At 37.3% G+C, this 27045-nt stretch overlaps 1 protein-coding gene across 16 annotated transcripts in view; it reads right to left on the bottom strand.

The window, feature by feature from the left end:
• LOC118194955 (mutS protein homolog 5-like) overlaps positions 1-27045 on the bottom strand; it is a 317359-nt gene that overhangs the window by 191678 nt on the left and 98636 nt on the right. For all 16 annotated transcript variants that reach the window (XR_015043107.1, XR_015043108.1, XR_015043110.1 and 13 more), the window contains 6 exons: positions 25298-25380; positions 23915-23960; positions 23666-23804; positions 23521-23583; positions 10218-10289; positions 10067-10123 (listed from right to left, as the gene is read on the bottom strand). Coding sequence is in view for 12 of the 16 variants with exons in the window: in XM_085824216.1 (XP_085680342.1) it covers positions 10067-10123; positions 10218-10289; positions 23521-23583; positions 23666-23804; positions 23915-23960; positions 25298-25380 (460 nt within the window). In the remaining 4 variants the exon portion in view is untranslated. The remainder of the gene's footprint in view (positions 1-10066; positions 10124-10217; positions 10290-23520; positions 23584-23665; positions 23805-23914; positions 23961-25297; positions 25381-27045) is intronic.

The raw sequence follows: 27045 nt of genomic DNA, 5'->3' as shown, positions 1-27045 counted from the left end.
CTTAAATTTTCTCAAATTATCATGCAGTATTACAATATCTCACAGTAGTTTTTTTTTAACTACTCAAATGTCCAATAGAACGTAATTCAAAACAGCTAAAGAACGCTAATCCGCGAATTCGCTACAATCAACAACAGTAGTTTTCTAAACAACAACAAACTAAGCAACTACTACAAACTGAGATGTTTTCCTCCTTTTATAAGCTTTTAAAATCACGCGCTAGAATTTTCCAGTACTTTCTCGAAATCAAAAAAAGAGATATTTATTTATTTAATGCACGCGCTCTTGTATTTTCAATTTTCCTGCTTAGCTTTCTTTTAATATTCGTCACGCGCTGCACTGCGCGAGAAATAAAACCATTTAATTTATAATTGAACTAACATTAGCTTTTTAAATACCAAATTCGTAACAATATTTACATATATTACACTCCCTTACATTACTTTGCTTACAGATATATGCACTTTCATACATTCGTTATGCCTACATTATATATCGGTTCATTATATATGGTCTTACGGTATAATTTGCCGAAATTTATTTACACAGTACATGCACATTGTTAAATGCAACTGACTTTCCAGGTATAAATACAGGCAGTCTTTATACTGTGAGTTTCTAAAGTTGCTTTTACATGCTGGGTTGTTCTATGGCTGACACAAGTCTGTATCTAAGTCGGACAGTCTGTCCATCAACTGTACCAGCTTTTTAATAAAGTGCCGCTGTTTTATCATATATTTACAGAATGGCTGGCGATTTGTTTCAGGGAGATTGATATGCAGTCCTTCTGTTAATGGGCATGACGTTAGATAGTGCTCTGGTGAGCCTGAGTCGCCGCATGCACATTGACTTGTGTGGCTTATGCCACGCTTGAAGAAATATTCCGGGTACGGCCCATGCCCGGAAATGAACCTCACCAACTGTGCGGTCGCTACATTTCGGCTAGTATCCACATAGCCGATGAAGTAGTGGGTCCTTCTCCCTGTGGTGCTTTCGTCCCATTCGTTCTGCCACATGCCAGTAGCCCTTAGGCGTAGTGTCTTCTTTACATACGAATGCGGCCATGGGATGATAATTGGTGCATCAGGCGGGTCAGTTGTTGCCTCTTTGGCGAGTTGGTCGGCAAGTTCATTGCCATATTGGCCAACATGAGCCTTTATCCACTCTAATTTTGTGCGGTACTGGGGATTACTTCTAAGATCTCTCTGGATTCCCTGTATAATCTCCGAGGGATGATCTACATTCCAAATGGCATATAACGATGATAAGCTGTCTGTTTTAATGGTGACATGGCTATGCTGGTGCGAGTGCAGGTAGCGAATCGCTTGTGCAATTGCCACTGCTTCGCTTTGAAAGACACTGTTATGTTGTCTTAACTGTCCCTTCCATTTCTCGACTGCGTTGTCTTGTTTCGTGGCGACATAGGCGCATCCCACTCTTTCGTCCAATCTAGACCCGTCTGTATAGATGGTCATTTCCCTTGAGTGATGAGTTGCAGTGAGATTAATTGAGATAAGTATCCCTTTGCCTTTCTCTGCCGGGTGGACGTCAAGAGGGCAGAAGTTTGTTTCGTACTCATCCGGGTAGTATGTTTCATCGTCAAAAGTAACTGCCTTCTTAAGTTGCAAAATGTGTTGGCGTGCTGCCTCCTCCTCAACCCGGATGTGCAGGGGAAGGAGACCAGCAAGTACGTTAATGGCATCGGTGGAGGTGGTGCGGTAGGCACGTGTGATTCCCAATGCGAATGGTCGTTGTATGCTGTTAAGATGTCGGACCTTCCTTCCTTGCATTGGGTAGGCCCATACTGCGGCAGCATACGTCACTATCTTCTCGATGACTGTCGTGTACAATACCTTTTGAATATGGGGATTAAGCCCCCATTTGTGACCATAAAAGAGTTTCATTTGTTTGGCTATGGCTGCCGTCCGGAGTTTGAGATCCTGCACGTGAGGGATCCAGGTCATTTTATGATCAAAAGTGACCCCTAAATATTAGCAGGTCCACTATCTGCAGGCGTTGGTTGTTAATCTTTATGGTGGGGCGTCTTACTAAGCATCCTCCTTTTTTCGGAATTAAAAGGACTTTTGACTTATGTTCTGCAATTGTGAGCTTCAGTTTGGTAAACTGGTCATGAAAGATCGCGCAAACTTCATTGCAATTTTTCTCGCGAGGTACCTTTTACGAAAAGCGCCGCGTCATCCGCGTATGCAATGATTTTAGTGTGAGCCGGCCACGTCGCTGTCAGTACTTCATTGAACGTTAAGTTCCATAAATGCGGCCCGGCGCACGATCCTTGCGGACATCCTCTAGTTTGCACCTTTTCGATAATGCCTGCATTATGCACCGCTAATAGCTTCCGATCCTGCAGATAGTTGCTTATTATACTATATATGTTACTTGGGCAATTGGCCCTTCGTAATGCCTGCCTGATAGCCGGCCACCACAGCGTATCGAAAGCATTCTTTAGGTCTATGCTGACCATAGCCGTGTGGTGGCCGCTGTGTCTATTTTCCAGAATTGCCTCCTTTATATTATGGAGGGCATGCACCGTCGATGAACCAGTCCTGAAGCCATATTGGCTGCTGCTGAGATAACCTTTGAGATGCAAGTGGTGGCGCAGTCTGTTGATGATTAACTTCTCCAACACCTTCCCCATCGCCGACAAAAGGCAGATGGGTCTGAATGATGAGGCTTCTGAAGGATCTCTGTTTTTCTTGAGGAATAATACCACTTGCCCTATTTTATATGGTGTTGGAAAAAGTCCTACTGACAGAAGCTTATTGAAATAGCTTACGAAGAATGTAGGGTATGCCTTTATGGTAGCTTTTACGATTGTGTAGTCCATGCCGTCTGTCCCGGGGGCTTTCTTTCACGGCAGACTTGCCAGCACTCTCTGCAGTTCTTGAAGCGTGAATTCCGGATCTGCTTCTGTGTCTACACTATTTGTATCTGCTCGAAGGGCAGCTTGTTCGGCGGTGTCTTGCTCTGCATCGTCCTGACTGAACACAGTATTTAAAACTACATTCAAAGTGTCAGTCGTGTAGGTTTGGCTGCTATCCAGTGATGACGGGATTTGAAGCTGCGAAGGCTTGAACACCTTCCCCGTTGCTATCTTGTGATGCAGCCCGTATACTTCTTTTGTATTGGAACAGAACTCTCTCCAAGATGTTACTTTGGCCTGGATGATCATCCTTTTGTATTTTGCTCGCTCTCTTTGAAAAATGGTGAGTGTGTCCGAGGTGATCTCTAGCCGCCTCTCGTACTTCAATCTCCTTCGCAAAGCCCTGCATTTACGCTATTGCTTCTGTAATGCGCCCGTCCACCAGTGCATTTCCTTTATCTTCTGAGGTTTTTTCTTGGGGAGATTTTGGTCACAAACTAATTGTAGGGTGTTCTGTAGCCTGATGGAGAAATTCTCCAAGTCTGCCATTGTGTCTGCATGCTGTAGCGCCGGTTGAAGAGTTTCCAGGTGCCTTTTAACCTTCCTAGTGAAGGTAAGGAGCTTTCTACCTGGGAGATTGTACCTTTTAATTTTGGTGATAGATGTCGACTGCCGCAGAGAGTAAGTTATAAATTTGTGATCACTTAGACTTTCTTGATCATCTACTTTCCAATCTGTCAGTAAGAACGCTGCTTGCAAAGACGTAATAGTGAGATCGGGCCAGCCCCGAGCGAAGATTCTGTCGAAGGAGGGTGGCGCTTCTGCGGTATTGTGGATAACAAGATTTTTCGAGCTGAGGAAGTCCTCCAGTTCTCTGCTCTTTGTGTCCGTGGCACGATAGCCCCAGGTAGTATTATGGGCGTTATAATCTCCCCCGAAAAGTACGTATGGAATCTTTATCTTGTGTAAAACTTGCTCCATGAACCTTGCAGTGGGCCCAATTTCCACTGTCGGTGGCGAGTAGCTCGAAGCGATGGCCAAAGTAAGTGAATGAACTTCCAGGAGTACTGCAATGTTGTCTTGTTCCGCTGCGATGATAACCGGCGACCAATCCGGCCTGCAACATACTAAAATTGCTTTTGGTGCATTATCTTTATCTATTTTCTGAAATACCGTCCATTTTACCGGGAAACCTACTGCCATCCCCTCTCTGACATAAGGCTCTTGACCAAGGATTATATCTATGTTCTTTTCGATTGCATATTGTATTGTTTGAGCGACTGCCGCTCTGGCGCGCTGCATATTGATTTGTAGTATTTTCACCGGTGTTTCTTCTGCTATAGTCTCTCGGTTGACAAGTACATCAGTTTTTGACTGGCTTCCGCTGTTTTGTGATATGATGCTATTATCAGTACTGGGTAATACTTCTGATATAGGCCGCTGCACGTTGGTACTCTGGACACTCCGCTGCGTATGCCGGGTGCCTGCAGTCATACCTAGCTCCGTGTCTCTCATTTGCATCCCGACAGTTAATGCATTCTGGAAGTTCGGCTTTACATTTGCTGGTGTGATGGGGTCCGGCGCAGTAAGCACAAAATTCCTTTTTGCAGGTACATTGGTCTTGTGTGTGGCCGAGCTGTTGGCACTTGTAGCATCGGCGTATTCCCAAGTACTCTGTAATTTTATGTGCGTGCCATCCGTTGTAGATTCTTCTAGCTCGAAGGACTGCCTGGATACAGGAGGGGTCACAGTTCGGCTTCTAGCTTTGCTCGGTCTTTCACTATGGGGAAGGCCTTTAATAATGATTTTTTGAAATTTTCAAAGGTATATGTTTGGCCTCCGAATTCCCCTAATAAAAATTTACCTATATTCTTCCACCATAGTGAGGCCTGTCCTGTTAGTGCAGATGTGGCAATGGCAACTTTTTGTCTTTCAGGCACAGGGTAGAGCTGAAAACGATTTTCGAGACCTTCCAAGAATATCGCCACCGAATTTTTTCCGTCGAAATTGACGTTTGGCTTGATTAATGCTCTCATCGTCTGAACCATTCCAAATCCTTCCAATTGGCTCGCCATTTCTTGTGGTTGGACTTGTCCAGGAGCTTCCATCCAGTTTTCGGGCATTTCAGTTCGAAAAGTGTTCGGGCGCAAACGTGGTGTTGCGTGGCTCCAACTTGCCCGTAACAATAGTAGTGACTGCTATGAACTGGAAAGTACACAAACTCTTAAGAAGGGTTTAACTCCCTTTTTATTCCACTTTAGAAGTTACAGATGCGTTCACTTGACGCTCACAAACTACGCCGACCCGGCGGTTAAATAAAAATAAGTACAACTAAAAATGAATAATAACGAATCACTACCTACGAGGCTCTCTAAACGTGACTAACTTAACCGCGTTCTAAGATACAGCTGAGATTTCAGCAAACTTTCTGAATAAAAAATTGAAAGATTCAACTAACTGCCGAAGCAAGCACACAGGCCGAAACGCGCGGTTCTTAAATTTCTACCTAGCTACCTTCACGCTCGTGAATCAAGAAAGCACACCTACAAACTCGTTTCCCTTCTATTTAACTTAAAATTACTTCCGCTGAAAATTTGAATACTTTGCTCGTTCTAATAAAATTTACATACTCTGGCATTGGCAATTTCAGGGGAAAGTAAAGGCTTGACAGGAAAGATAGCTTAAAATAAATGTTAGTTAAAATAAATATAAACCCTACATGGTAATCATCTGATGGCAGAAGTGGGCCTATTATATCTATATGTATATGGCTGAACCTGGCATCAGTTGACATAAATGTACCAAGAGAGCTTTTAGTGTGCCAGTGGATTTTAGATTTTTTGGTATATTAAAAATTTTTTGCACAATTCTTTAAATCATTAAATGATTTCCGTATAAATCAAGTTTTTTTTTATTAAGTTTTGCTTTTATATCTGGATGAGATAGCAACACCTTGTCAAATTCATCATTTAGAATTTATATCACCACTTATCTGAGATATATTTCTGGAAGTAATAATACAGTAGACGCTTTTTTTGGAGAGTTTCAAAATTCAATCACCTCAGGCTGTTGATTAAAATGAAATGGCCTGTGCTCAGGGAAATGATAGCAAGTTGCAAACCCTTCTAAAATCCGGTTCTGCTACCAATTAAAGTAATTAAATTTTTCTTAAAATACAGCTTCTAATTTATTGTGATATATCTTTAAAAAAATTCGACCATACGTACCTAAGAAGTTCAGATTTCAGGTTTTTGAAATGTTACAGTAGACGCTTTTTTTGGAGAGTTTCAAAATTCAATCACCTCAGGCTGTTGATTAAAATGAAATGGCCTGTGCGCAGGGAAATGATAGCAAGTTGCAAACCCTTCTAAAATCCGGTTCTGCTACCAATTAAAGTAATTAAATTTTTCTTAAAATAAAGCTTCTAATTTATTGTGATATATCTTTAAAAAAATTCGACCATATGTACCTAAGAAGTTCAGATTTCAGGTTTTTGAAATGTTACTTAATCTATCTCATCCAGGTAGAAAAGCAAAACTGAATAAAAACTTGATTTACATGGAAATCATTTAATAATGTAAAGAATTGGTGAAAAAATGTAAACATTTTTTGCACCAATTCTTATTTTAGTTATTAAAATAACTCGGGAGGGAGGTTCACCTTCCCTGAGCGGCGTGGAAGCTCAGAAAAACTTTGAATTGAAATTTTTTGAAATCCCAAGTGATCTCAAGATCATTAGTGAATTGTGATATAAATTCTAAATGATGATTTTGACAAGTTGTTGCTTTACCATGCTTTCGTTGCAGGGCATAAATCAAAGGTTTGTGATTGGTGAATATCACGAAATCTTGACCTTCTACCATGTGTCAAAAAATAATTGCTGAATATATCTAAAAAAGTTCTCTATCATAAGTATTGCACTTACATTCAGAAGATGTTAATTTCCTGAAATAAAATCCTAAGGGTTCCACCTTCTCCCCAACATCATGTTGTAGTATGGCTCAAATAGCTATTTCTGAAGCATCGGGAATTAATGAAAGTTTCCCATTTGAACAGGATGTGCCAACATAGTAGGATTAGGGAATAATTGTTTGCAGGTTTTGAAATCATCTTTCATTTTATCATCCAATGTAATTTCTGACTTGTCCTTCTTAGCTTTTCAAATCATAGAGGAAAGCTTAGGGTCTTAGCAGCATTTCATATAAAATGATGGTAGAAGTTAAGCATTGTGAGAAATTACCTTAGGTCCTCTACAGTCTTAGGTAGTGGGTATTCAATTACAGCTTTTATCTGCTCTAGCTAAATTAAGTCAAGAGCGCTTGAATCATTCAAACACCTTTTCTAAATAGGCTTTGTGTGTGTTTTCACCTTCTGATGCTGTGAATACATCATCTAGGTAAGCACAAAAGCAATCTAAACCTCATAAAACTTGATCAATAAATCTTTAAAATGTCTGAGCTGCATTTCTTAATACAAATGTCAAGTTTGTGCACAAGTACATATAATCCAATGGGAATGATTTACTGCTGTCTTTTTTCTATCAGGTTGTTCCATAGGAATTTGGTGATAAGCCTTGACAAGATATATTTTACTGAAAATCTTTTTTTTCTGTTAAACATTGAAAATAGTCATGTATGTGTGGTAAAGGATAAGGATCAAAGAAACGAAATTGAATTTCCAGAAAGCACCAAAAATTCTGCAGTCAACATTTTGTTTTTAACAAAATGTAAAGGACTAGCATAAGGCGTTTCAGAAGGCTGAATGATTCCTTTCTTCATTAAAGCATTGCACTCTTTTTTTAAAGTTGCTAATTTTTTAATTTACCTAACCTTTGAATAGACAGATGGCCTTTAGTTTCAAGGGAGTGCTGCACATTATGAGTTTGAGCTTGTACTTATTGTAAGATTAAATATTCATGCAATTTGTTTACAATTTTCCTATTAAGGGCATTGTCAATGAAAGTTAATTCCAAAAAAGGCCTGAAAGTGTTGTACTCTTTAGAATTAGAGTTGATAAGGCTATCGATCAAAAGTTGACTTTTAATGTCCACCAAAATTTCAAATTTATCTAAAAAATCTGCACTAATGATAAGTTGCGATACATCAACAATAATGAAGTGCCAGGGGAAATGGTCTTCTTAAACCAAGATCAAGTTCACATCTTTTAGTGCCATAAGGCGGATCGAATCATGAAGCTATCTCCCTGATTTTTCAGCTCTTATCACTCAATATTTCCTCTTGAATAACAGCAATATTTTCTGTCAGTGCCTCCAGTGGTCAAACTTAACGAGAATCACCTTCTATAGATTATAAATGAATTCAACATTTTGAATTCTATTGACAGTTCTCAGATCAGGATGGCTAGGTGAAAATGCCCTCCCAAAAGCATTCCAGACATGTTCTATAAGGTTAAGATTAAGGCATCTGGCTGGAAACTCCATGAGACACATCCTCACTTTCCAGGTTATTTGCAATCAGCTAGACTCTATGTGGGCGAGCATTTTCGTCCAGTAACTAGGCCCCTTAAAAGTTGACTATGAAGCTGTAAGATATCTCTCAATATCCCACAGCAGCCAGGGAGCCTTTGCCAAATACATGCAGGGGTACGCAGTTGTCTAGCATAATGCCTGCCCAACCATTACATCTTCACCGCCATAATAGTCCTTTTGCCTGATAAGAGAGGAATGGTATCGTGTTCCAAGCGTTCTCCAGATAGAGGTACGCTAAGAATCAGAGTCCGAGCTGAATCTCGGCTCTGTGAAACGTACGGTGCTCCAATGAAGTTTGGTCCAAGGTGAATCTTGTCTCCACCACGCTAAGCACACTGTCAGTGTGCTGCAGTCAGTGAGACACAAACAGCGGGTCTTTTGGCTTACGACCGTATAGCATGAAGCCTTTGGGCAACTATAGACCATGAAACTTGGGTTCTAGTGGCACAATACAGCTCATATGAGAGTTGAGAAACTGTAGCAATCCTGTTCGCCACGGTGAGCTTCCCCAAGTCATCTTGATATGGAACTAGCATCCTGAAACTCTTTCAGCAATCTGTAGACATTGAGCTTTGTAGCCACCTGTGCTTGTGACTGGCTTACCTCCAATCCACCAACAATTCACCATCTCACTTCGTCATCCATACATTCGTAGCTACTCATTTTTTAGTTCGACCGTCTCAAACGCAGCCCTGTTTGCATTCGGTCAGAACACATAGACTCGTCCAAAAAGAGCGGTATAACTTGCTGCGACGTGAAAGGTCTTTTCTTTTCCGGAAAGAGATAAGCTGGAGGGAAAGTAAGTCTCCATCCTTCCACCCTATTTTGAGAATAATTCGGTCCGAATGGCGCATGCGTGTTTGCGCTCATGGTCGCGGATGAGGTGGCCAAACTATACCTGATACCTAACAAAATTTATGCAGTTCTTGCGAGAACCACGGCGAATATTATGAAAGTGCATGAGCACAAAAGTTGCTGTAAACACCTCATACACTTATATCTCCACCATAATTACAACTCTGCAGATGCACACGTGTACAATACATATTCGAATGTGCAAATTTTTATAATTCTTCAGCAGCATAATTAGTACCTTTTGTTCAATATTTTTCATAAGAATAGACATAATTTGCCTCTTAATTTTGGTCACAAATGTAATTAATGATCTATGTGCTGATCACAACATAAGCAGAGTTAAATGTGAAGAATGCCTCTGATTTCTTAAAATTTACAGGAGAAAATTTAAAGGCTGTCAAAAAATATATTGATCAATGAAGATTGCACTTTAATCGTGACCTTCGAGAAAGCTACGCTTTAATCCGGAAAGTAATGGAGGTAAAGCAGTGTATTCTGTATAAACACAATTTTATTTAAGAAAAGGAGGGTAGCTAAGCACACATTCTTTCTGGTTTCCTTAAAGACATTTTTTCTAAATACATAAATTAAACATTTTAATCATGAAATTGTTCACAGAAATATAAACGTTTTTTAATTATGTAATCAATTTTAATAAATAATTTATTGTAATGTCTTAGATCGAAAGCTTTATAAATTATAAAAGTAAATCCAAATAATTTAAAGCAATTACTTTTAATAGGGTCAAAATATTATCATTTAGTGCATTTCAGTTGAGTAGTAAATTGTATTAAATCATAATAATTTAACTTAAAAAAACAAACTTTTTCTTCAATACTTACTATTTTGTCTAGCAAGCTTGCAATCCGAAACAAATCCGTAGAGAAAGTTTCACCTATCTAAAAGACTTCTTTTTAATTCAAAATTAAAATTAGAAATGATAAATTTAGGAATAAATTAATATCAGAAATATGTGTAAAATAAAATGTTTACCTCTTTAAATATCTTTAAATCAGAATTTCGAGAACGGCAAATATCTCCAATGAGCACTGCATGGTAAGATGTCTAGAGTAAAGCAAATAGATAATATAAACAAACAAATCTTAAAAGTTACATTATTGTTATTAAAAATCTTAACATTAATAGATGTAATTGAATATTATTTATATATTGCTATTTAGAACAAAAAAATAAATGAAATTTAACTGAACCAAGCAAAATCATAACAATAATAATTTCTGGGGGGGGGGAACTAGAACTCATGAACCAAGAGAGTAGCGTCTATACGCAGAGATAAGTGATCGTATGAATTTTGCTCCCACATTTTGCTTCACGGTGAACGGAATATTCAGGCTTACAAGAGATTTTTTTTTTTGTATCTGCAATTACAGAAAAGCACTAGGACTTCAGTTGTGTAAGTTTCATCATTATTCACTGATTATTTAATTAACCCCTTCGAGCCGGGTAGCGAAAACGCGCGCTTATCGCGGAGGCCGGCAGTGTCTTCCGCGAGCGTCTCTCCAGGGCCGGGGGCTTTTTTGCTACTAAGCCTAAATCCATGAAATTTCCGAAGTATCAACGCATTGTTTAATAATGCTCTATACAGTATTTAAACGGCTTATGCTTTATAGATATTTATATATATATACTTTAATTACCTTATTTCTTGTTTAAATACATATTTTACACATTTTATTTTAATTACTCACTATTTTATGACTTTTAACATTATAATCTGAAAACTAAATATATTACTTAAAATTCTCTTTTCGTATGAAAAATTTGAAAACAGGGATCTACACACAGTCCTACGTTACATTCCTTGAACTCGTAATAACTCATTTGCCGTTTTGGAGGATTTTCCGGGAATGTGAACAAACGAAGCATCGTCGTCTCATTTTCTTATCAGTCTCTTCTGAACAAAGTTTTGGAAAATGTCTTTCAGTTAATCTTTCAGAATCAATATCAGAATATCAGAATCAATATCTGAAATATTTTGCATCATTTCTGCTATTTCGTGCTCTGTTAAACATTTTCGACGCGTCGACATTGAAACGGTAAAAACAGAAAGAATTCACGTCTAACAAGATCTAATTATTTTCTAAAAACTGAACTGTAAACGGAAATACTCAACGCTTTAGCGCATATAAAACTTCTACTTACAATAAACAACTACCACGTGCGAATAAAGTGCGATTTAAAGAGACGTCATAAATCACGCCATTCGGAAACATTTAGTTCCCCGTTTGTTTATATAATCAAAAACACGTGTATGTGAGTCATGCTTCTCTCATTTCGAGTAGAATGTCTAATGCACATGTATCTGAAACAATATGGACATACAGTGCCATCTTGTGGCAGAAATTATAGTTTGAAAAACGTTCCAAGGTACTGGCACAAATACGTGACAGTCGGTAGAGAATGCAACAATGCTCTGGCACGCCTACGTGTCGGCCGGTTAGATAAGTGTGTTCGTTGCTGGCACGTATACGTGACAGTCGGCGCGAAGGGGTTAATTTTCTAAGTGTTACTGTTCCGGCTTGTGTTCCTGATCGTCGTGACTTTAACACAGTAACGCGGTTACCCGCCCCTCCTTACTTCTGCTGAAAAGAAAAAGGACAGACAGACAGACAAAGTAGACAGATGTCTTTTGTTGCACTCGCTAAGTCTTTCTGCACCGATGAGCATTCTCCCCTCCTCTCAGTCTCGGCCACAGGCAGCGCAGGGGTGCGCTTGTAATCGAATACTACTCTAAATCTACCCCTTTCCAAAACTGCTTTTTTTTCAACCCCAAAACAAGAGGGAAAAAGTTTGTCAACCGCCATCTTTGGCCACATAAGAGTAGTAATCATCTTACGATTGTCAGTGCATTTGATTTTTTTTTATTAGTACTACACATCATTCGAGCCAAGTGCGTGTTTGCATTCAGCTCAAGCAGTATTTTCCTTTATTAGTGATGCAGTGCAATTCCTCATCCAAGTTCATATCTGTGATAGTGTGTGCACTGCTTATTTTGAAAGAGATTTTAACGCTTACGAAGTATTTACCTCTTACATACCCTAGTCGGAACTAGTGCTATAGCACATACTCAATATATGTAAAGAAAATTTATCAGATTTCACCATACATTTCCTTATTCATTATTAATACCGGAAGTCTGTGCATCGTGTTCTCGCAGTACGGTACATACTTTATCGGCAGTGTATGCGATTTGATTGTACATCTCCTCATTCAAGTTTAATGCTACGAAGAGCTCCAGTATTCATCATATGATTCAGTGCTGTGATATAGTGCGTGTGAATATTATTCAGTACTTACTTATTACTTAGGGCAGTGAAAAGTGCGTGTATTGTGCTCAAGTATTCATCGTTTTATTTACACAGCGCTGCGTTACAGTGTACAGAGTGCGTAATTATTATTCAGTGTTTACCGTGAATGTGTGCACATGTTATTGCTCTTTTTTTTTTTTTTTTTTTTTAATCTTTTCTCTCATAGTGCTACAGCGCAAACTCAATATTTATGCAAGATAATTTATTTATGAGATTTCTTCATACATTTCCTAATCAAATTTTCACTGCTGTGAAAGTATAGTGTTCTTGCAGTTATCTCATCTTATAGTGCTATAGTGCATACTTTACTGTCATTTTATGTGATTTGATTGCGCATCTTCTCATTCGAGTTTAGTCCTAGAAAGTGTGTGCATCGTGTTCTAGTAGACATTTTGTTATTACTCAGTGCTGTGTAATAGTGTGCATGATTATCACTCTGTGCTTACTTAGAACTGTTAGTATATAAGGTGAAAGTGTGTGCGTCTTTTACACATTTTATATAAAACAAATATATACATATATATATATATATATATATTTTCCTCTTATAGTGGTACAGCCCATACTCAATATACAAGAAAGACTATTAGCTTATGAGGTTTCATTATACATCACTTCATCCAATTTTAGTGCCGTGAAAGTGCACACATTGTGTTCTCGTAACTAGCTAATCTTTTATTGCTACGGTACATGCTTAGTACTCTAGCCCAACAGTTAGTGCATGTGATCTGATCGTGCATCTCCTCATTCAAGTTTAGCGTTGTGAAGTGTGTGCATTGTGTTCCGTTACCTTTCCTTACAGTGCTATCGTGTAAACTTAGTATTCCTGGAATACTGCAGGTGCATGTGTATCCATCATTCATCTCCTCATTCGTTTTTTTATGTTCTGAAAACATCTTCATTGTGTTCTCTTACTATGCCTTCAGATACTCCCCCATCACCAGCCGGCACGGAGCATAATATTCAACATTCTCCCCCTTCTGTTGAAGGTGCCGCTAGCACATAGACACCTAACTCCAGGTTGGAAGCAACTAACCACATCTGTAACCAACTCCAGTTATTCATCTTACAAGCAAAGGAATCTCGCAGACTAAACGCTTCTGAAAGAAAGCAATTTACATCTTTTGTGAACACCGTTCGCATAACGTTAACGGAACAAGAGGTTTACCTCCCCCAGTTACAGGGACAACTCTTGGCTCTGCAACAACAGCAACTCGCACACAGTTTACAGCCACCTCAAGAGAATCCTCAACATTCTGAGTCTTATCAAGCAGTGGAATCCTTAGCCTCAGAAGAACACTCCACAAAAGAATATCCCTTCACTGAAGGTGACACGAAAGAAGCAGAAAACTTCACCACCTTCAAGATCTTCTCCAGCTCTATCGGAGCACGTTCTATTATTAAGGTCAAAGACCTCCACACGGACACCCGAAGGGATTAAAGCTCAACTTTCGGCAGATTTGAAACCCTCCCAGCTAGGGATCACTTTAGTGCAGATTAGGCCCACAAGGTCCAGAGAGCTTCTCATCCGGTGTCGAGAAAAAGTTCACCTGCTACGCCTCAAACAGGCAATTGAGGACAGGCAAGAACTACTAGAGACACTTGAATTTCGGTAGCCCAAGCCAAGAAGGGAAAGTTTAATTATTTTTGGAGTACCTGAGAATTTAGGAAAAGAAGATCTAACAGCAGCACTTGTAGACCAACTGCCCAACTTCAATCCCAGTGCTTATCAAATACGAGCAAGCCGTTCTGGGCAAAGCGGAAGGAAAAACTGGGTGATAGACATAGACCCTAAGTCAGCAGAACACCTAGTTAAGCTAGGCCGTCTTTTAGTGGGTTTTGAGTCTTGTCCTCTCCGTCCGTACATTAGGATCATACGCTGTTACAACTGCCAGGAACTCGGTCACTATAGCAGGAACTGTAAAATCGCTCCAGTTTGCGCGAAGTGTTGTAACAGCTACCTGACGCAGGAGTGTAGCTCGGAAAAAGTGAGTTGCACAAATTGCTGCAGTAGTAATTCTGAAAAGGGGACCTCTTTCAACACAGATCACCCATCTACTTCAAGCTCCTGCTCAGTGTATGGAGCCCATTTCGAGAGCATGAGAAAGACCACTGCTAAGAACTAAGCCAAGATGACACTAAATAAACATACAGTAGCAGGTCTTCGAATTTTACAGTGTAACTTGCAGAAGTGCTATGCAGCAACCATAAATACGCTGCAAGTAATGACACATACTGCTGCTAATGTCGGAATCTTCCAAGAGCCCTACGTTTACAACGGAGCGATTCCCAGTATTCCAACACACAGCAGAACGTTTCTCTCAAAGAATCAGCTAGCTGCGATTATTTACAGTGGCCTTCTCTCTCCTCTCCTAATGAAAATCACAGAGCATACAGTCTCCATCAGACTAGACACTAGTAATTGCAGCAATGATATTATTGTTGTGTATCTACCCCCGAGCGAAGATATTACCTCTCTATTAGAAGAACTTAATTCTAACCTTCTAACTGGGGCATCACACTGTATCATAGCAGGAGACTTTAACGCCACCAGTCAACTATGGGGTGCTGACTCGGAGAACCGAAGGGGAATTGTGGTACTAGAATTCTTGGACAGTAAGCATTTCATTGTCATCAACGCTCAGGACTCACCGCCTACCTTTGAAACATCTAGAGCTCGAGGGTGGCCAGATCTGACAATATCAACTCCCAATACAACTCCGTACATACAAGATTGGGCAGTGAGTGACCTGCCGTCACTCAGTGATCACAAAAGTATTACTTACAGGCTGGATACTCTTATAGACTACATAATAAAGAAAAGATTCAAAACGGCATTTGGAGGACATTCCGTTTTACGGGAACACATTCGAGCGTATGTAGAGAAATTTATCAAAGATTTCAACAACTACCAGGACAGAAACTCCTTAGATAATCTCTACGACTTACTAGTCACAAAAATAGTGCAAGCCGCCCACAAAGCATATCGTTTCAAATCTGTAAAGGCAAAACACTCCATATCCTGGTGGTCACCAGAGCTTAACACAGAGAGGAGCAGATTTCGGGCACTTCGCAGAAAAGCACAATCCACGGTAGATCCATATCTACGGCAACTCAAAATGATAACATACAATAAAGCCAGAGCTTTATATAAAAGAAAAATTAAAGAGACCAAGTTAATCTCATGGAGAACTTACTGTAGTAATGTCACTAAAGCCTTCGGACCTATTCAAAAGATAACATATAACAAGGTGTTTCGTCCTACGACCCTTTCGCCTATGGTGAATAGCACTGCTGGAAACATCAGTACTTTCCTAAAAATATGAAATTGGCAGAAGTGGCGTTATTCCTAAAAACAGGTAAAACTCCGGCAGAACCTTTATCTTACAGGCCAGTTTGTCTACTGCCAGCGCTCGGTAAGGTATTGGAAAGAGTAATTCTTTACAGACTGGACTTCTTCCTAAAAAGGAACAACGCCCTGCATCCCAACCAATATGGATTCCGAATGGGCGACTCAACTGAGCATGCCATAAAAGACTTAATGGCCACTATCAAACAGAACAAGGATAACAATTTGCATTCACTGGCAATAGCCATTGACATCAAGGGAGCCTTTGACACCCTTTGGTGGCCAGACGTAATAAATTTGCTGCACAACATGGCCTGCCCAACAGCCATTATTACCATCCTTCGCTCGTACCTTCAAGATCGAAATGTACAAGTAACATCAGACAGCGGCATTTATGTCAAAAATGTCTTTAGAGGGTGCCCAGAAGGGTCATGCCTTGTACCAATACTGTGGAATATGGTGGCAAACTCGGCATTTCGTCAGTTCGAGAGCGTAGAATACGCTCGAATCATAGCCTATGCGGACGATTTTATGTTAGTTGTGGCAGGAAGGAGTAACCTCGAAATGAGATCTCAATATTGTCTTGATCTGTTCTCCCAATGGGCCAGAGCACATAAGCTTCAGATTTCGGCAGAGAAAACTAAAGGTTTACTCATAGGACGCAGCAGGCAGCTAAGACGCAACCCAAGCATTAAACTCCATGGGATACCGGTAAAATGTTTCCCCCAATTGAAATATCTTGGGATATTACTCGACAACAGACTTTCTTGGATGCCACACGTCAGGAATCTTAAGACTCGAATTAGCATCCTAAGCAACAACATGAGACGCATGACTTCACATAAATGGGGTATCTCATCTAAGCTACTAAAAATTTGGCATAGAACTATTACAGAAAGAGTAATAACTTACGGAGCAGCAATCTGGGGTGGCGAACTTACCTCTCATATGAAAAGATCCCTGCTCTCTATTCAGAGACAGCAGCTACTTCAAGTATGCAGGGCCTACCGCACCACGTCAACACTAGCCCTACAACAACTAGCAGGAATTCCTTCCCTAGATTTGATAGTAGAAAGGGAGGCAGATATCGTAAGGGTTACCAGGCTGGGTGAAACTTCAACACTCTGGGGTCATAGTTATCACCACTCGGACTACGAGGAGCAAAACAACTGTAATAACTTTCATCCAACGGCTTTTAATGTCTCCGACGGTATCAGCGTAAACGACCAACCAATTCAGAGGAACAGTAATAACCTTTTCGCAGATGGCTCCAAAACTGAGAACGGTACGGGCAGCGCCTTCTGTAGACTGGAAAATGGAGTTGTAACATTCGAGTGGAAAAGGAAAGTAGGCTTGAACAACTCGGTATACCAAGCAGAGCTTCTAGCTATCAGTGCTGCAATTAGATATGCGAGCACATGTCAACAGGAGAAATTCTCCATACTCAGTGATTCGGCATCAAGTCTGGCGGCTATCGCAAGTCAAAACAGCCGGAGTAAACAACTTCTGACAATGCCTATTTCGCAAAGACCCACTTTAAAATGCGTTCCCGCTCACACAGGGATTCAAGGCAATGAAGCCGCTGACCTACTGGCCAAGCAGGCAGCCAACTGCACGGATATATTAGAAAGACCAACTAAACTTCCTTGGTCTCATATTAAGCGAACAACTTTGACAAGTCTGCTACAAAATTGGCAAAGTAGATGGAGAGAGGCAGAGGTAGGACGAAGGACATTTCGCTTACTTCCAAAAGTTAACATGGAAATAAAGACCCACTGTGCTAGCCTAACACAGTTCTTGACAGGTCATGGACCATTCCCAGTATACCTGAACAGATTCAGACTTAGGGATACTCTTTTCTGCTAATGCAGAGAGGAAGGCGACACGGACCATTATTACTTCCATTGTGCACATACAAAAACCTGGCACTTGAAGAAACCAGCGGACTGTGCCTGGGCAATGTGGACGTCTAACACACTCAAAAACAGAATAGCCCTTGATAAAATAGAGAAAATCTCAAGACACTGCCTAAGCAGAAACAACCGTGGATAATATTATGTTTCAAATGTTCAGAACTTAAAGCAGATAACCAGAATAACGCTTAGTGCCTTGCAGTTATCTATATGTAAAAACTGTTATTAGAATGTAATATTCAACCTTGTTACTTTGGAGGCCTTCGCCGTGATGGTATATAATTCCGTTTGGTTCATGTCCGTGGTCGGAAGCCATCATAGCGGTGCACTCACTCACTCACTCATGAACCAAATTCCATTTTAACTAATTCATTTTGAATGTTTTTACATTTTCTGGGCTACGCTATACAAATTAATTTTCATAATAATAAAACATTCTATATTTAATTTGCTTAAAATATGTCTTAAATACTTTGATTAAAATAATATTTTTAAAATATAAAAGTTTTCATATACTTTTCAACTAGAAATTTATTATTTTGATTCATTGGAATTTTCTTGAGTGCACTGAAAAAGACTTCCCCCCTTCTTGTTAAGATTAATCTAAGTTAAAGAGTAATTTTATAATTTTAAAAGCAGATACCACATTTCTAAAACTGATTATTCCAAAGCTACTCGAATATTTTATTTTTTGTCTTCAGTACTCTTGTCTTTTTTTATTACTAAAGGTGTAAACTGGAATGTACTACATGCACTTTGAATACACTGCCATCACTGCATAAACTCACCCAGCATCGAGAGCAAACATAGTCAGAAATAGGGATATACGGGTTGCACATTAAAGAAAAAAATAAAAGTTTATTTTATTTTTCACCTATGAGAATCTATGCCCTAGTCTTTTGCACATTATTTCCACAAAAGATCCAGCACTGATCTGATATGGGCTAAAAGCTTGAGATCATTTTCTTGACTAATTCTGATCATTTCAAAGAATAGTGCAAAAAACGGTGGGAGGGGGGCTCTTTATGGCATAATACACCCTTCTGAAGAAAGACAGAATAGATATACAACATCTGTTCATAAATAATGCTTAGTCTGTGAAATAAAAAGAATCGTTCGAGCTATGAAGCATGCAAATGAAAATTAAGCTTAGGTCAATAACATAAAATTGAAGCTATTTATCATTACTTTTTAACTGGAGCATTCACAAGATTTGAAAATTTGCATATAACTTTGGGAATGAATGCATAATCAAGAAATCAAAAAATAATATTCCACTGTAATTTTAAAATCAACGATCTCCTACTGTACTTTAAAATCAATAAGAAAATTCCTTTAATTTTAGAAACAATTATTATTATTAGAAGATCATACAGCATTAAATTATTTATGTATGGTAGTCTTCTTCCCAGCTGTGCCCACCAGCGGCCGAGCGGTAAAGTCGCTGAACACTGGTAGTTCGGTCTGAGGTTCGAATCCCCCGAACGGGCGGCTGCATGGGCGTTTTCGTGGTTTTCCCCATGTGTAACGTGTATACGAGCCAGTTTCCATTAGAAAGTCCTCCATGAAAGGCATCCCTCCCTTTAGGCAGATAGCCCTCGAGGCTTTGCCATAATTACACACACACACACCCTTTGCAAAATCTTAAGAACTCAAATGGTATAGAGGAGGTTAAGAACTTTGTTTCCTAAAAAAAAATCACTCAGAACGTTTCAATATCTTAAAAACAGTGAAATGAGCAATAAATAACATAAAAGAATACAAAAACAAAAAATTCTGAAAAGCAAAGTATAATTAATGATATTTTATCTTATATTTTCAAGAGAAAAAAATTACAATGAAATAAGCTATATCCCTTAATACAAATATTAATTATCATAATAAAAAAATTAAACAACTTTCCGTTGAAGAAAAAAAATCATGCAAAACTTTTCAGTATCTTACAAACAGTGAAATAAGCCAAAAATAACATGAAAGCAACTCAAAAAACATAAAATTCCGCGCAGAATTTTACTCTACAGCTCTACAGAACAACTTTAAAAAAAAAAAAAAAAAATTATCTCTACATATAAAAGAAAGATAAATAAAAGAATAATAAAAGAATAATAGATATAATAAAAGAAAGGAGCTTAACACCTTTTCAACGCGATTTTTTCTAAAATCGAAGCTTCCGAGTACACTTCTCACATCTCACATCTTTAGAAATGTGATTTTGGCAACAATTTTCCCGTCTTATTGTTGTTGATAGATTTTTGATGAAATCGCATCATTTTGAATAGTTTCATTCTTTTAGAAATATGGGTTTGGCAACAATTTTTCATCGTATTTCTTATGTTACTGTTTTTAAGAGATTGGCGTATTTCATTGTCATTTTTATATATATATATAATACACTTTTATTGATTTTTTTTATAAAGTTTTTCTGCAGAGTAAAATTCTGCGCGGAATTTTATGTTTTTTGAGTTGCTTTCGTGTTATTTTTGGCTTATTTCACTGTTTGTAAGATATTGAAAAGTTTTGCATGATTTTTTTCCTTCAACGGAAAGTTGGTTAATTTTTTATTAGGATAATTAGTATTTGTATTAAGGGATATAGCTTAGTTCATTGTAATCTTTTTCGCTTGAAAATATAAGATAAAATATCATTAATTATACTTTGCTTTTCAGAATTTTTTTGTTTTTTGTATTCTTTTGTGTTATTTATTGCTCATTTCACTGTTTTTAAGATATTGAAAATTTTTGAGTGATTGGTTTTTAGGAAACAAAGTTCTTAATCTCCTTCATACCATTCGAGTTCTTAAGATTTTGCAAAGGGAAGTTGGTTCATTTATTTATTAGGATAATTTAATAATTGTACTAAGGGATATTGCTTATTTCATTGTAACTTTGTTATACGTAATAATTTTTTATGAAGTTGTTCTGCAGAGTAAAATTCTACGCAGGTTTTAAATTTAACGTTTGGTGTTCCCTTCAGCCATTTTCCCGGTACATTTAAAAGCCAGACGAAGGCTGGCAGCGAAGCTACTAGTATATATATATATAAATGACAATGAAATATGTCAATCTCTTAAAAACAATGACATAAGAAATACGATGAAAAATTGTTGCCAAACTCATATTTCTAAAAGAATGAAACTATTCAAAATGGTGAGATTTCATCAAAAATCTATCAACAACAATAAGACAGGAAAATTGCATATATAAAAATGACAATGAAATATGCCAATCTCTTAAAAGCAGTGACATAAGAAATACGATGAAAAATTGTTGCCAAACACATATTTCTAAAAGAATGAAACTATTCAAAATGATGCGATTTCATCAAAAATCTATCAACAACAATAAGAGAGGAAAATTGTTGCCAAAATCACATTTTTAAAGATGTGAGAAGTGTACTCGGAAGCTTCATTTTAAAAAGTTTTTTTTAAATACAAAATATTATCATTTTCCCAAAATTCTTTTTGTAAAAGCAATCGCAAGGATGAAAGTTTAACGTGTCCAAAAATCAAAGAAAAGTAAACTTTTTTAGAAAATATCCCGTTGAAAAGGTGTTAAGCTCCCTTTGTTAATTAAATTCTTATTTAATCGATTTATTGAAACCCGAAATTTATTTTAAGTTTGTAAAATAGCTAAGTGCCTACGTTTCATGACGATGTGAAAATGGAGTATGTAGAGTAAAATCTCGCTTTCCTATAGCCCATTAGGTCTCAAAATGACGCGATTTCGTCACAAAACATAAAATAAAAAAATTCAAATTCGAATTTCGAAAAAATCGCTTCGAGTTGCACTGGCTCTTGTGTAGATGCACCTATGTACCAAATTTCGTAGCCGTGGGTCTATTAGCTTAAGCGCAAGCGCGAACGAAAGACACAAACACACACACACAGAGACAAACTCACAGACTCTTTCTTTTATTATATGTAGAGATTTCAAGAGTAATTTATAGCTTTGAATGAATGCTCATTAATAGATAGAGCACTCTCTCCTGACTCGGTATCAGATTCAAAATAATGATTTTCAAATGCATTTTTCAATATTTCCCATTTAATTACTAGGTCTTGATATTTATCCTTAAGATTATCAGTTGTTACATCTGCATAGTGCCCTAATAATATAGATAAATAAAATGGCTTCGAAAAGTTTTTGGGATTGAGCAGTTATATGACTTGATACAACTTCTTATGCCTTTTAAACCTACGTTCCGTCGATGAAATGGTGTTATCCATTGTGAAATTAAAGACAGTAACTTCGAATTGTTTGATAGAGCAATTGAAATTATAGTCGGACGATTCTTCGCCGTCTATTTGTTTCACGTTTCGACATCATCTAGCAGGTAGTTCTTCTATAATTATATTACAACCCAGCCATTCTAGTTTATTATTGCAATCCATTGCAAACAATTTTAACGCGTTAAATATTAAATCGATGTTTCTAGAAATGGCTTTTAAAGATCTTGTAGCCTCCCTAACCATATTACATGCTAGGAGGTAATATTACCGGCGTAGTATATTGAAATATTTTCAAATATACGTGAGCAGACAAAATTTTTCTAAAAGCTGATATTTTATCCGGAATAGATTTTGCCATTTGTCGTATCTGTGCATTTTGTATATCGTTCGAAGATATACTTTTGAGTTGAAAGTATTAATTCTACGCACGTTTCCTCACGCCGCAGGGCTGTCTCGCCGAGTCATCTGTGTCGATTCGATCGTTCGAGTTTCTTCATCGGCCCGGAATATCCGCCACTGCACCCTGTGCTTGGAACTATAGATGGCCGTTTTTGGGAAGTTTCAATACGTAATTTCTAAGGAGGGGGTAAATGGTAGTTAGAATGTGACAAAACTTAAAATGTTACTCTTTTTATTGATCTGTTATTTTTAAGAAAACTTGATTGATGAATATATTATTTTAATGAGCTAATTATAATAAATAATTTTGATTTATTATCGTTCTTTATTATAAAAAGCTTGTATTTCCAAATGACTGTGTGTTCACGGGCTCACTGACAGTCGCTAGCCTCTTTACTGGCCTCTTCTGCTTTCACACAAAATAAAATTCTCTTTTAGAAAGTTTTCAAAATAAAATTAAAAAAAAAAAAAAAAAAAAAAAGAAGTTTATCCTTTGTATACCAGTTTAATTGTACGCCTACAAAGTTAAGTGAAAGAGGAAGGAAGAATTTTTATGAAACTGAAATAATTATTAATGAAAAATATGCTTTAGTTTAAAAAATTATTATGCTTCAGAAGTAATGTACATATAATACGTGACAACTTAGAATTTTGATTAAAATAACATTAAATATTTTTACAAAATGCTATTTTTCTTTTATTAGAAGCATTATCAGTATGTGATGAATGCATGTAAAGTACTAATAGCTGCTTGAAAAGAACTATGAAATTTTAAATTCCATAAAACTTAATTTAATATTAGCCTCATGGGAAAGCTTAAGAGGAACTAGTGTCATATTGCATCAAAATGCAGGTAGATTTCCTGCGCGATTAACATTAATTTAATTAAATGAAACAGATCCACTGATTAATAAAGTTAAATTTTGTTTCATATTAAATTAAAATAATAACTGCATTTAAAAATCAGAAAAAAAATCTCTTTTACACTTAATTAATACGATTTTAAGAATAAAAACATTTTCTTACTCAAAGAATTAACTAAAATACTTTCAAAATAAGAAACAAATGAAAAACATACTCTATATAGTGCTTGCCAGTCATTTAGTGTAGCTTGTGCATTTTTCATACGAGATAGCAATCTCTGAAAAGGAATATTTTTTAGCACATTAAAATATCTTCAGTAAGGTAAAATAATAACCACTCATTTGATAGGAAGAACTTACAGGAAGAAACTTGATAAATTTTAAACTGTCCTGCAGAGCAGTCATCACATCTTTATTCTTGGCCAAAATAAAATACTTAATAGCTTCTTGACGCTCCTGAATTAAATTTACGTCATTTGTAGGAAGAAGAAACCAGCGTCTATACATCCAAACAGATATAGATAAAATTATTAAAAACACTAGGGTCTAGGATACAACATTTAAAGTAAAATATCAAGTAAATGCAAAAATATGAAAAGTACACAGTACTTCAACTCTTTTTTCCCAATGCCAGATTTACATTTGTTGCATATGCCTGAAAGATAAAGTTTTTAGAATTGTATAAAATAAAATGGAAATGCAAATGCAAAAGGAAAATGCAAATGCAAATGAAATATGCTGAAAAATATCATTGTTTTCTTATTAAGCTTTAATTTTTTCATTATTAATTCAGTCTTCCAAAAAATACATGAAAACCCACCACAGGACAAGTAGATAAGATTGCTAAATACTAATAGTTAGTTTAAACTTAATACCAGTAGCTAATTGGACTGGCTGTATATAGGTTTTTCTAGCCCTTTCAGTACGTGTGTCGATTTCTCTCTTTTGGTATGTGTGATGTATTCTCTTTGTCCGTACTATGAATACAAGGCGATTTAATCTCAGAATCTTCAATGAAAACCCCTCTAAAGTATTTTGTCTGAGAAGAAAGTGCTTCCATATAATAGAAAAAGTTTGCTGAGGTTCAGATACTTATGTAAACACATAACGTTTTTGGTTATGTGTTTATATAATCAAAAAGGTTGTGTTGGCAGAAGATATTCTGCAGAAGCTCATTTTTAATACTGAAGAAGGATAAACTTAGTAAAACATAAGTGTTTTAAAAGATATACACAGTGCCTATCAGTTCCATAGAGATAAATATACTTAATTTCTATTATGAAGAATCGGCATGCATGTTCCTTGCATTGCAAGAAAACAAGGACATTTAGAGCCAGAAAATTTTAAATGCACATATTCCTCAATCTGAACTTGTGCACCTCAAAGCATGAATTCTGAATTTTAAATTTTCTGCAAATTTAATGAATTTTTTATTAACAAACCCAGGAATTTAAAATGCTGGGTTCTGCCACTCAGCAAGATAAAAGATATTTATGTTTCATATTTAATCAGAAAATTCAGAGACTGAAAAGAAAAGTATTACCGCTCCATAAAACATAAGGTATGAGTCTCTTAATTTAAAATGCAATTCTTTGTCTTTCTTATAACCAATTAATTGCTGGACCTGTGAAATTACGCTAGTTGGTCTCATTCAAATCATTATACATTTTATTTTTTATAATAAATGTGAAGTTTTAGGTGGCTGACTGTGTAATGGCTAGTTTACCTGAAATAGTTGCAAAAGTGTAAGCAGAAACAATTTTCATTTAACTATGTCATATTAAACATCATTTAAAAACACCACACTGAAGACTACATTAAAGATTATACTCATTTTGCTTTTTACATATGTACTAATTTTACTTAATGACTAGCATGTGACACATAATATTCATTACTTATATTACACTTCAACATATTTCAAATGAATACTAGTCTAAAATTCAGTGCTTCTAAAATTCATAAACAAAATATTAATAAAGAGTAATTTACCATACAGACTTAATCCCTCTTTAATTCCAAAAGTGTTTTTATACACAGAAGGATGTCTCTCTTCTTGAAAAATTTGCAGTGCTCTATTACATAAAAGTAAAATCATAGAAAAAATATACATTTCATTAAAAAATAAATTACAACTATACAATGATATTAAATAATTATAATACTTCTACTACTGTAACTAGTTCAAAAGCAAAATAAATTTTTAAATGCACTGACAAACATACTAAATATACTAACTTTCAATTATAACGTAAGAAAAATTCAAACACTTCCGTGCATTAATTTTTAACCCCTTGCCCTCTGACCTAAGTTCTGACAACACATGTCACTATCAAGACTTCAGCCATTTAATGGTTTGGCCAAGTGATCAAAGTCGTGCCAGTTGTAAACACCTTATGTTAAATAAATACACTGCCCTCCAAAAGTTAAGGAACAGCATGTAAATCTCACTATTACAAAAATGTCAGTAACATTTAAATTCACAATTTATATGCTTGATACTAACAAAGTTCAAGAAAATGTATATGCAAAAACAAAAGCTACCACTTTTATTTTATAGAAAGGAACACTTATATGGAAGTTGGAGAAAAAAGACAAAAATTTTAAGTATTGTTCCCGAGTGTTGATCTTCAATTGTTATTAGAAATTTCGTTGACAACATACAGGAGCGTCCATCAATGTCCAGGAGAAGTCGTTCGCCCGATTCGTTGAGGTGGCGAGCGATCGAATGGATGGATCGAAATGTCACAAGCTGATGCTGCTAGACATCTCAATATCTCTCGTAGTGTGATCCACCGACTCTGGAATCAGTTTGAATCCGAGGATTCTGTGTCTAGAAGACATGTTGCTAGAGTTACAACCGCTATTTAGCTCTTTCGGCCCGAAGGAGGAGTAACATTACTATGCCTCAGCTCATCGCAGATCATTTAGTGGCAACAGAAACAAGAATCTCAGCTACTAAAATGCGCAGAAGTCTGCAAAATACAGGTCTGTCTGCAAGACGACCAGTTGTTTCTGTCCCCTTGACAGAAGGACTCAGAAGTGCCTGTTTATGTCGGGCAAGAGAACACTTCTCCTGGACCAGTCAACAATGGGGGTCTCTTCTCTTCACAGACGAGTACAGGTTTACATTGAAGGGTAATTCAGGTCGTCAGCTGATCTGGAGGGAACAACGCATCAGATACAATTAATTTCACATTCTGAAAGACAACTACACAGGTGGTGGAATAATGGTTTGGGCTGGGATCTCTCTCGGTGGTCATACTGACCTGCACGTGCTCCATGGAGGAGCTTTGACCGGTGTGAGATATCGATCAAACCGATATCTCACACCTTGATCAATATGTCCGCCGATATGCCACTGCTACTGGTAGTGGATTTTTTCTGATGGGCGACAATGCGAGCTAGGGTTGCTGAAGAATATCTTGAGGGTCACGGTATGGAGCGTATGGAATGGCCAGCCCAGGCTTGAAGCCGATAGACCATCTTTGGGACTACCTTGGGAGAAAGGTTGCTGCTTTAAGTCCTCCAAGGTCGTTAGATGAGCTTGAACAAAGATTACTCCTGCTTCCCATTTCACTGATCGACAACGTAATTGATAGCATAGAATATCGCTGCCGCCAATGTATTGCAGCAAGGGGTGAACACTTTCCTTAATAGAGCCCATTTTTGTAATGTTACCACCCCATATTTCCTCAAAAAGCTGTGGTAAACTGCTTCTCCAAGACTGGATTTCTTGT

Source organism: Stegodyphus dumicola, chromosome 1 (genome assembly GCF_044657685.1).
Source record: "Stegodyphus dumicola isolate Sdum_Otavi_A_Nest chromosome 1, ASM4465768v1".
NCBI lineage: Eukaryota > Metazoa > Arthropoda > Arachnida > Araneae > Eresidae > Stegodyphus > Stegodyphus dumicola.
The sequence above is the reverse complement of the archived record's forward strand: the minus strand, read 5'-3'. Positions and strand labels throughout refer to the sequence as shown.